Source organism: Sphaeramia orbicularis, chromosome 24, assembly GCF_902148855.1.
Source record: "Sphaeramia orbicularis chromosome 24, fSphaOr1.1, whole genome shotgun sequence".
NCBI classification, from domain to species: domain Eukaryota; kingdom Metazoa; phylum Chordata; class Actinopteri; order Kurtiformes; family Apogonidae; genus Sphaeramia; species Sphaeramia orbicularis.
This window is the reverse complement of record NC_043979.1, coordinates 46261586-46273481: the sequence shown is the minus strand read 5'-3', so window position 1 is coordinate 46273481 and position 11896 is coordinate 46261586. Positions and strand designations below refer to the sequence as shown.

The 11896-nt window shown below is 33.5% G+C and overlaps 1 protein-coding gene across 1 annotated transcript in view; it reads left to right on the top strand.

Moving 5' to 3' along the window:
• The first annotated feature begins 7884 nt into the window (after positions 1-7884).
• Positions 7885-11896, top strand: part of LOC115414883 (nuclear receptor coactivator 1-like) — a 44237-nt gene continuing 40225 nt past the window's right edge. The window contains exon 1 of the mRNA XM_030128245.1: positions 7885-7961. Within this exon, the coding sequence (XP_029984105.1) occupies positions 7885-7961 (77 nt within the window). The remainder of the gene's footprint in view (positions 7962-11896) is intronic.

Sequence of the window (11896 nt, the reverse complement as noted above, 5' to 3'; positions counted from 1 at the left end):
AATAAGGAGGATAATATTCTAATAATAAATGCTGATAAATCACTTGAGGAAGTTTAAATATAGAGAAAACTTTGGATTCACTTGGGAGCTGCCAGAAAACTAACACTGGGTCTAAATGGGTTAATTTTTTACATCACAAATACCTAGTTTATGTTCAGTTAATGATATATTTTGCTAAAAAAAAAAAAAAAAAAAAGTAACTTTTTCTTCAGTTTTATCTGTTTCTGATATAATAGCCCTCAACTTCAATTTGAGCTTTTATGAAAATCTACATGATTAGTGAATTAAATACATGAAAATACCTGATTTTTAATGGAAAAATGCAAAATACAGATTATAATAGTATGATAAATGTTGATAAATCACTTAGTAAGGGTTAAATGTAGAGAAGTGACACCAAAGTAGCACTGGGTCTCAATGGGTTAATGTTTTTTACATCATAAATACCTAGTTTATTTTCAGTTAATGATACATTTAGCTGAAAAAGTCACTTTTTCTTCAGTTTTCTCCATTTCTGATATAACACTCAACTTTAATCTGAGCTTTTATGAAAATCTACATGATTAGTGAATTAAATACATGAAAACCTGATTTTTTAAATGGAAAAATGCAAAATCCATATTATAAATTAGAATAAATGTTGATAAATCACTTAGTTAGGGTTAAATGTAGAGAACTGACACCAGAGTGGCACTGGGTCTAAATAGGTTAATTTTTTACATCACAAAAAACTAGTTGTTTTTTTCAGTTAATGATATATTTGCTGAAAAAGTCACTTTTTCTTCAGTTTTCTCTGTTTTTGATACAATAACCATTATCTTTAATCTGAGCTTTTATGAAAAACTACATGATCAGTGAATTAAGTACATGAAAACCTGATTTTTTAAATGGGAAAATGCAAAATACAGCGGACAATATTAGAATTAATGCTGATAAATCACTTAAACATGGAGAAAAAATTAATTGGGAACTGACACTAAAGTAGCGCTGGGCCTTAATGGGTTAAAAACCTTCCCAAACCCATGTACATGTGGACTGAACCTTCACACTTTCCACCACTTTCATCCAAAAACACCAAATGTGGGACGTCCTTTTGGAAGGAGGCTCCGTTCTCCGCCTTCTGACGACGCCGGTGTTGGTTTTTCCTCTAATCCGTCACCCGTCTGTACCTTCCGTCGTTAAAATCGCAGACTCTGCGGAGGGGTTTGCGTACGTCGGAGCGCAGGCCTCGGCCGTTCCGTAGGCTTTAGGAAGTTTCATCAGCCCGTGTGTAAATGTTGACGTTCCAGATGTGCTGGCTTCAGGTCAACATGCAGTGGAATAGGGCTTTCCTGTGTACTGTTTTTACAGACGTTTTCACCGTATGCAACATGACTCGAATCGAAAAAGAGGGATAGTATGCAAGGTCAACATTCCACCTACAACTCCTCCAATGTTGTACGATGTGAGAACCACTTTGTGCGCAGACGGAACCCAAACAGCGGCCCAGGAGCAGACGGAGCAGCTTTAAGGACGCTCGGAAACGCAGGAAATCTCAGCCTCTCGTTTTGCGCGGCTCAAACGTGATCTGACGGACGTTTTATTGTAAATCTGTAAAAGAATCAGTAGGTTTTTAGCAGCTGTTTAACTCTGCGCCTTCAGCTGATTGGCTCTGTTTCCACCGAGGTCTGATGGGAGAAAATCAACCTGTTTATTTAGAATTACACTGTGTGGACAAAAGTAATGGGACACGTTGAATCCAGGGGTTTCTTTTCTAACAGGTCATGTCTACAGCTGTATGATGTCCTGTTCATGCTGATTTGAGATAGAAATATCATTTATTGTTATGTTTTTCAACAAAACAATAACGACAAATGTCAGAATGTAATTTCATATGGGGATAAATATCATTGCATTATTTAGTTTGGTTTAAATCGTTTTGTTACTGAGATGGTTTGACTTAATTTCTCCCAAAATTGATTTTATTATTATTTTTTTTAAATCCATGACTGATTTTAAATGATCTACTTCTAAATTTCTAAAATATTTTTTCAGACTCTGACTGTAAATAATAATTTCTACTACAACTACTAGAAAAATCTACCATTAAACTTAAAGGAAACATTGGTGTTTAGAAATTATATGGACAAAAGTATTGGGACACAGTGAATTTCTTCCAAAATGCCTCTGAGATGGTTTTTACTTAACTTCTCCCAGTATTGATTTTGTTTATTTTTTAATCCATGACTATGATTTTTAATGTTCTACCTCTAAATAAAACTATAAAAGTATTGGGACACATCATGTCTACAGCTGTAAGATGTCCTGTTCATGAGGATTTGAAATAAAAATGTCATTTATTGTTTTTTTTTCAACAAAACAACAATGACAAATGTCAGAATAGTTTTATATGGGGAAAAATATCATTACATCGGTTAGTTTGCTTCCGAAATGATATTTTTTTTCTCAAATCCTCATGAACACGACATCTTACAGCTGTAGCCATGATGCGTCCCAATATTTATGTCCATTTAGTTTAGAAACGTCAATATTTAAGAGTAGAACATTTAAAATCATTGTCCTGGATAAAAAAAATCGATTTTGGGAGAAATTAAGTCAAAACTGTCTCAATAACAATGATTTAAACCAAACTAACCCAATATAAAACTATTTATAACATTTGACCCCGTTAGAAAAAACCTGAATTCAACGTGTCCACATAGTGTTCGAAATTGTCCAAAAATAGTGAAAAATCCTTCTTCAGTCCTAAAATAATGTGTTCAGATGGAATTTTGTTGTGAAGGTATTCAGTTTATCGTCACTAAAGAGACACGAAAATGCTGAAATTGATGAGGATTTGGGCTCATTTGATTTAAATGATTGACAGATAGAATATTTACACAGCTTCAGTCCTAAATGGAGACTTTTCTGGGGTCAAATAAAGACCCCAGACCCTCATCCAGACCCTGGAAACGCTCCAAACCCTCAGACGGCGTCGTGTTTTAGGCGAAAACTTTATTCTGCGGAAACGGAACTAGAAAGCGAAAGCGACTGAATGTATCGTCATCGAGTCCCGCCTCTTTCCGCAGACGTCCGACGCCCTTTAACCCTTCCTGTTCAGAGTCCGGATGTTTTCCGTGGCGATGGCGGCGGCGGCGTCTCTGTTTAAAGCTTCCCTCTACCTCCACACAGAGACGTCCCACCGTCCCAACACGGACAAACTGAAAAGGAACATGTCGAAACACGAGCGTTTTACGGAAAAATAACTGAAAAAAAAAAATCAGCTGTGAAACATGTAGGTCGTCATGGTAACAGATCAGGAAAACGAGCGTCGGTTGTGGTTCTGGTTCCTGCGCCGCCGTTCGGGTCGACACAAAGTGGGTCCAAAAAAAAAGAAAAAACATGTATTTGTCGACGGATTTTTGTTAGCGCCAGCCTCCTCTTGTTTGATGATTTCACACATAAGCCCCGCCTCCTTCCCCTCCCTAACCCCGCCCCCTCCTTTTCCTCCTTTTCACTTTTCTGCGTGGAATAGGCATTCCTATGGAAGTGGTTTCCGTGACAACCCAGTTCAAAATGCAGAACCTCCAACAACTGTCAGCGTATCCTACAAAACGCAACATGCCAAATACGACCCATGCATTTATTTATGGAATCTGTGTTTTTTTTTTTTTGTTTTTTTGTTTTAACGCAACAGGAAACAACAGCCCCTCCCCCCCTTTCTTCTCCTCCTCCTCCTCCTCCCACTACGATTAACAGGTACAAGGTTAGGTTCTTTTATAACATTGGTTTCAAAATGTTAAAAATGTATATAACAGAGAAATGTGAATATGTATTTGTTCAGAATCAACGGAAAAAAAAAGTAGTGCTCCGAGTTTGTGGTAAAATAACTACTCGCCTCCGTCATTGTTTTTATTTTGATGTTTTTGATTTCTACTTTTTTATTTTTCTGATGATGTATGTATGTATATGACTATCAAAGTGAGTGCGTAAGTACGTACGTATGTATGTGTGTAAGTGATTAATACTGTATATCTGGTGTTCTCTAAGATGGAAAAGTGGAAGATGTCCTGGTTTGATTCTTTCTTCTTTTTACTCTTTAGACCCTGCACAGTACCTGTGGCTGTTCAGATATAAAACTATGCCAGAGAATGGTTTTTAAGCGACTGCTGAATGTGATTTTACTGAGAGAGAAAGCAGCGTGGACTGGCTTTTTTTTGTACGGGTTAATTTAAAAAAAAAAACAAAAATGGAAAAAAAAACACAAAAAAAAAGGCCATATTATTTATTTTTTTTTTTTTTTTCTCTCTGTTGTCAAACGTTTTAAGCAGATGTGGGAGAGTGGAGCCTTGGTTTTATGGAGAAGCATCGCCTGGTTCTGGTTGTTGTGTTTAGTGGGATTTTATGTTGTTGTTTTTTATTGTCTGATTGATGAAGCTTTTTTTTTTTTTTTTTTTTCTTGCATTCGTCAATAGTAAATGACCAAAGCTTCAAGATGTTTTAACAGATATCATATGCAAACCTCCTCATCACTGGACGTAAATGTAGCGGCCCTGGTCTGTCACATCTGTCGTTTCTTCTTCTGCTGCTGCACCTTTTCACCGTTACTTCTGCCTGTTCTGTCCTTTTTTTCTGTTCGATATAACGTGGCCTCTCAGCAGTAACAGTACATAGTCAGGTCCGTTTAGATAGAAAGACGTCTCCACTTTTTGCCAATCGAGGTCTTTTCTTTTTTTTTTTTTTTTTTTTTTTCTCTTTGAGCCTGAAGTGCTATCACTTGTTTACAGGAAAGAAGTTAAAAAAAAAACATGTCAACCGTTAGCTATGCACCTTAAATGAAACAAGCATTTCCTCACCTGGAGCAACACAGAAATCAAACGCAGATTTAACAAAACAAAACAACAAAAAACAAAAAAAACAACAACAACCCCACCCACAGTCCCTTCAGTGTTCTACATCTGATGACGTTTCTCAGCTTTTAATCTCATTACTTTATACCAAACTTGAGGTGCCTCGTGTATATATATATTTTCCGCAGTAAAGTTTGCTCCTTTGCTGTTTAACAATAACCTTGTTAACCAGGGTTTTTTTTAAGAGAAACATTTTTTCACCTTTATAAATAATAATAATTAAAAAAGAAGTATTTTAAATGACTTTTTTACAACACGTAGAAGATTAATCAAATTATTCCAGGAATTTGCAAATACAATCTAATTTTGCACTTTATATCAAGAGTGAAAAGGCCATCGGAAACTGCTTCAATCAGATCAGTATTCGGAGATCCAGTAATTAGTCACATCCCCCTGAATGTATTAGGAAATACGTTAGTCGAGGAATTCGAAGTCAAACTGAATCAGGTTCTCGTCCGAACTCAACATCTTCACCTTCTTTGTATGTTCTCTCTCTCTTTCCGTCTTCGCCGGTCGATCCTCAGTAAATATACTATGCCAGTCTTCTTCAGGTGACTCCTCCTCTTCCTCTTCTTCCTCCTCCTCTTCCTCTTTTCTGCCGATAAACCTCCTCCAGCTTGAACTCTCAGAACATTCCTGCTCACGACACCAACACTTTCGCCGCCTTTCACGTTTTGTTTTTTTTTCTCCTTCGAACTTCGTGTTTTTCCTTAAACCAAGGTGGACACAAAGCGCTTTGTTTTTAGTAAAAACAGAAAAAAGTGGTTGCGTGAGACTTAACCTCTGCTTTCTAGCAAACAAACCGTGCACTGACACTAACGACAACACACTTAAACTTGTGTTGCGCATCCTCTCGTCTCGTTCTTCGTCTCGTCACTTTTTGCGCTGCCTAATGTCAAAAAAACATTTCGCTTGTGTTAATACCAGGATCGGACTAATTGCTGGTGTAGGTGTCAGGGATAATTACTGCAAAAAAAAACCTTAAATATATTCCACAAAATGGTTCAGTTTGATCTGCGAAGGCAAACGGTCGTGGGCCGTGGTTGGTTCTAACCGGTGTTTTACGGAAGTAAATCTGTCTCATCGGGTTTTGAATTATAAAAGCCACTGAATTTCTAGCACTGAATTTTGTTGCACTGAAGTTAAGTATCTGAATTTTTTCGGCGTCACATGACCAACCTAATGTATTTTAATTGGCTGGCTGTCAGTTCGACTTGAGATAGAATCGATTGCTTATCCTTGGTGTCCTGGACGTGTGATGGGAATTTTTTGCATCTGAATTTTTTTGCTTCTGAAATTTTGCGTCTGAATTTTTTTTTTTTTATTCTAAATTTATGAACACAGTAAAATTGAGAGACAAAAAGTTTAGATACTTAATTTCAGTGCAAAAAAAATTCAGATGATTTCAGTTGAAAAAGACAAAATTCAGATAATTTCATTGCAAAAAAAATCAGATAATTTCAAAAAAAAAATTCAGATGCTTAATTTCAAAAAAAAAATTCAGATACTTAATTTCAAAAAAAAAAAAAAATTCAGATACTTAATTTAAAAAAAAAATTCGGATACTTAAGTTAAAAAAAAATTCAGATATTTAATTTTTTTTTTAAAAATTCAGATACTTAATTTTTTAAAAAATTCAGATATTTAATTTCAGGAAAAAATTCAGATACTTAATTTAAAAAAAAAATTCAGATACTTAATTTTAAAAAAATTTCAGATATTTAATTTCAGTGCAAAAAAAATTCAGATACCTAATTTAAAAAGAAAATTCAGATACTTAATTTCAAAAAACAAATTCCGATGCTTAATTTCAGTGCAAAAAAAAAAAAAAAATCAGATACTTAATTTCAGTTGAAAAAAACAAAATTCAGATAATTTCAGTGAAAAAAATTCAGATACTTAATTTACAAAAAAATTCAGATGCTTAATTTCAGTGCAAAAAAATTCCGTGCCAGAACTTCGCAGGCTTTTCGAACTGAAACTGTGCTGATCCAGGTTTGCGTCCGTCGTACCCCCCCCACCGTCTGCTCCGTGGTGTTCCCGCTCATTCCTAACGCAGGTTTCAGAGCTTCATCTCTGCGTGAACGTTACAACGGCGTCAGTATTCGAGTATCGTAAGTGCTGCCTTATCGGGACTGAGGTTGGAAATGGTTCAGAGATTCGTAACGAAGGCTTCTTCTTATTATGAACTCACCACTTTGTGTGTTTTTTTTTTGTTTTTTTTTTGGGGTGGGGGGGGGGGGGTTTGATGCTTTCTCTGGAGAATTTGAGAAAAAAAAAAAAAGACCAAGGTTCCACTTTCTCCCCTGTACAAATTAATATAAATAAATATATATATTATATATATTATACATTTTACTCATTTTTGTCCAGTTTTGTATTTTACACTCATGTAAAGTTTGTTTTTAAGAGGCATCGGAGCAGCTATTACAAGACAATATGAGTGACAATGTTCATCTGGGAGAATTTTATGCATGTTATATTTTCTCTTTTTCTCTCTCTCTGTCTCTTTAATACCCCCAGACCCCTCCCCCCAAACCCCCACCCCCCACCCCCTGTTCAGGTGTGTAACGTGAATTAAAGAAATCTACCTTTTCTTTGGAATGTTGTAGACAATCAGTCTCAGGCCGGGTCCAGTCCCTGCAGGAGTGAGAGCCCTGTAGGCTGATAGACAAACGCCCTTTTTTTGTTTTTGGTTTTTTTTTTGTTTTGTTTTGTTTTGTTTGACGATTTTATTAAAAAAAAAAACTCTTTATTTGCATCTACTGGAAGTCTAAATTTGGAGGTTTGTTCATTCATATGTTCGTGGCTGCTCAAGTTTACACACACACTTCTCTACACACTCAAAAACACAAACACCTCGTGCATTTGATCCCTCTGCTTTTTATTTCCAAGGTGAGGATGCCAACCTTGAGGAAATGATGCTTTGACTAACAAATCTATAACATCTATGAATGTGGGAATGCAACACATTGCAATAAAAGCACCATTTGAAATGCACCACGTCGTCCTGTACCTTCTGTCCGCCGACGGTTCCAGAGATATTCAGTTCTTCCACAGCAAGAAAAATGGGTTTGAAGGATAAAAAAAATGGATGTTGTCGGGTGTAAATATTAAATCAGCCTGTTTATTATTATTATTCATAAGCTTCGAAGTGTAGAAAAGGCAAAAAGACACTTATTAATCTAGATTTGATTAAAAAAATAATAAATAACATCCTGTTAGCCAGGTTAAAAAAACATTTTTCACCTTTATAAATAACAAAATATTTAAAATTATTTTTTTTTATTTTTTACATGTAGAAGATGAATCATATTATTTCAGGAATTTGCCAGTATTAATTTTGTACTTTATATTAGGCGGTTCCAAAGGTATTCAGTACTTCCACAGTAAGAAAAATGGATTTGAAGGATAAAAAAATGGATGTTGTCGGTGCAGACGTTAGGTCGACATGTTTATTATTATTATTCATAAGGATCACAATAGAAAAGAAAAAAAGACACTTACTGATCTACTTTATCACAGATTTTGTTTTTTTTAATGAATAATATCCTGTTGAGTTTTGTTTTTGTTTTTTGGGTTTTTTTTAAAACATTTTTTCACCTTTACAAATAAAACAAAATATTTAAATGACTTTTTTTTTTACACATGGAGAAGATTAATCATATTTCAGGAATTTGCAAATATTAATTTTGTACTTCATATTAGGCAGTTCTAAAAGTGTTCAGTACTTCCACAGTAAGAAAAATAGATTTGAAGGATAAAAAAAATGGATGTTGTCGGGTGTAAATATTAAATCAGCCTGTTTATTATTATTCATAAGCTTCGAAGTGTAGAAAAGGCAAAAAGACACTTATTAATCTATATTTGATTAAAATAAATAAATAACATCCTGTTAGCCAGGTTAAAAAAGAACATTTTTCACCTTTATAAATAACAAAATATTTAAAATTATTATTATTTTTTTTTTATTTTTACATGTAGAAGATGAATCATATTATTTCAGGAATTTGCCAGTATTAATTTTGTACTTTATATTAGGCGGTTCCAGAAGTATTCAGTACTTCCACAGTAAGAAAAATGGATTTGAAGGATAAAAAAATGGATGTTGTCGGTGCAGACGTTAGGTCGACATGTTTATTATATTATTCATAAGGATCACAATAGAAAGAAAAAAAGACACTTACTGATCTACTTTATCACAGATTTTTTTTTTTTAATGAATAATATCCTGTTGAGTTTTGTTTTTGTTTTTTGGGGTTTTTTTAAACATTTTTTCACCTTTACAAATAAAAACAAAATATTTTAAATGACTTTTTTTTTTTACATGGAGAAGATTAATCATATTTCAGGAATTTGCAAATATTAATTTTGTACTTCATATTAGGCAGTTCTAAAAGTGTTCAGTACTTCCACAGTAAGAAAAATAGATTTGAAGGATTAAAAAAAATGGATGTTGTCGGGTGTAAATATTAAATCAGCCTGTTTATTATTATTATTCATAAGCTTCGAAGTGTAGAAAAGGCAAAAAGACACTTATTAATCTAGATTTTATTTTAAAAAATTAATATCTTGTTAACCAGGTTTAAAAAAAAAAAAATTTTTCACCTTTATAAATAAGAACAAAATATATATATTTTTTTTTTTTTTTTTTTACACGTAGAAGATTGATCATATTATTTGAGGAATTTGCAAATATTAATTTTGTATTTTATATTAGGCAGTTCCAGAAGTATTCAGAACTTCCATAGTAAGAAAAATGGATTTGAAGGATAAAAAAAATGGATGTTGTCGGGTGTAAATATTTAATCAGCCTGTTTATTATTATTATTATCATTATTATTATTATTATTATTATTATTATTATTATTATTATTATTATTATTATTCATAAGCTTCAAAGTGTAGAAAAGGCAAAAAGACACGTATTAATCTACTTTATATTTGATAAAAAAAACAACAACAATAACCTGTTAACCAGACTTTTTTTTTTCACCTTTATAAAAAAAAACAAAATTTTAAATGACTTTTTTCTAAACACACAAAGATTAATCATATTATTCCAGGAAATTGCAAATACTAGTTTTGTACTTTATATTAGGCAGTTCCAGAAGTATTAAATACTTCTGCAGTACGAAAAATGTATTTGAAGGATAAAACTGGATGAAAAATGGATGTTCTCAGGTGCAAATATTAAACCGACATGTTTATTATTATTATTAAGGGTCAAAGTGTAGAAAAGGCCAAAACACTTATTAATCTATTTTATATCTGATCAAAACAAAAACAGATAGCTCCTTTGCTGTTCAACAATAATAACCTGGTTAACCAGGGTTTTTAAGTTGTTCACCTTTAGAAATTAAAAAAAAGTGACAAAATATCCCAAATGTCTGCCATCACCACCTGTTTACTGACACTTATGTGCATTTTCAGATTAATAAGAACTGAAAAAACAAGACAAAACTGAAAAACATGTAAATTCAGATGTTTTCTGGATCATAAAACCTTGTAGTTATTCTTTAAAAAAAAATAAAAGTATATTTCAGAATAAAGTCTTAACCCTCCTGTCCCGTCCAGTGAGGCCCTTACTAAGCACCAAGTGTGCCTTTTTGGCACACTTGTAGAATAATGTCAAAAATTTTTTCGTACAGTTTGTTATTAATTCTTTTACACTTTTTCCATTTCATCAACTTGAGCTGTAAATAAAATACCAAATACTCAATAATTGTCACATTTTTTAACCCTTTAAATGCCGTGTTTGTTATGTAAACAAACCCTTTTTTTGGATGCAAAAAACAAAAAAAAACAAAACAAAAATTTTTTTCAATATACTCCATAAAAAGTGGATCACATATTATTTGATTTTTTCATCCTGGCATTTGTCAATTATTAACTCCAACACTGGTTAATTTGCATTATTATTTTTGGCGCTAGGTCAAATGTTCAAAACTACTAGCATCTGTCACCAAGTGTGCGTAAAATGCACACCTATAACAAACTATTAAATATTATATATTGATTTATTTTTCTGCTCTAATTTGATTTTATTTTTGTAAATCCAGCTCAGTCCTAATCCTACAGATGAAATGTTAGAAATAGTGCGTTTTATGCACACTTGGCAGACAGATGCTAGTCTGGTCATTTTCTTTTGTTTACAACGTGCGCAGTTTAGTTGGTGGACAGAATTTTAAAGATCATGCACAAATGAACAACTTTTGAATTTTAACCTTATTTAAATTGTGAAAAATAATATGAAGTTTTTTAACATGAAGTGCAAAGTGTGCCTAAAAGGCGCACCTGGATACCGGAGGGTTAATATTGTCAGTATGGGTGAGGGGTCTCCTCCGAAATGAAGCCAGTGTAAATTTATGTTAATGTTGTAGTTCCACTGATGGACACTAGGTGGTGCAAAAAAACTCTGAAAATCCTTTTCTTTCTTTTTTTTTTTTTTTCCAGGAGTCCTTCCAGTCTCAGTGGTTTTATGTGAACCTTCTAAAAGCTCATCAGGTCCATCTGTACATTTTCTCTCCATTAATCGGATCTCAAACTGGACTTTCTTTGTATTAAATAAAATCCTGGAGCTGGTTCCATCAGGTCTGAAGGACCAGAACCACTGACCTACAGTTCTGTTGGTTTTTGTTCCATGAAGACGCGTTCATTCATTTAGTTCAGATCTTTTCTCTTGGTCAGTGCTTCCAGTTGTGTGTGTGTGTGTGTGTGTGTGTGTGTGTGGTGTGTGTGTGTGTGTGTGTGTGTGTGGTGTGTGTGTGTTAGGGCGTTCGTCCAATCAGATTTCTCCGTCATGTGTTGCCGGGTAAAAAAAAAAAATTCCAATCATATTTCTTTATTCTTCAACATGACTCTAATCGTCCGTCACAAACAAATCCAACTCCAGATCTGGTGTTTTTTCTTTTTTATGATAAATTATTATTTTGTAAAATCCTTTAAATATTTAATTAATTTAATTATAATGACAAAACTTGCCGCGTTAAAATAATTAATCTGGA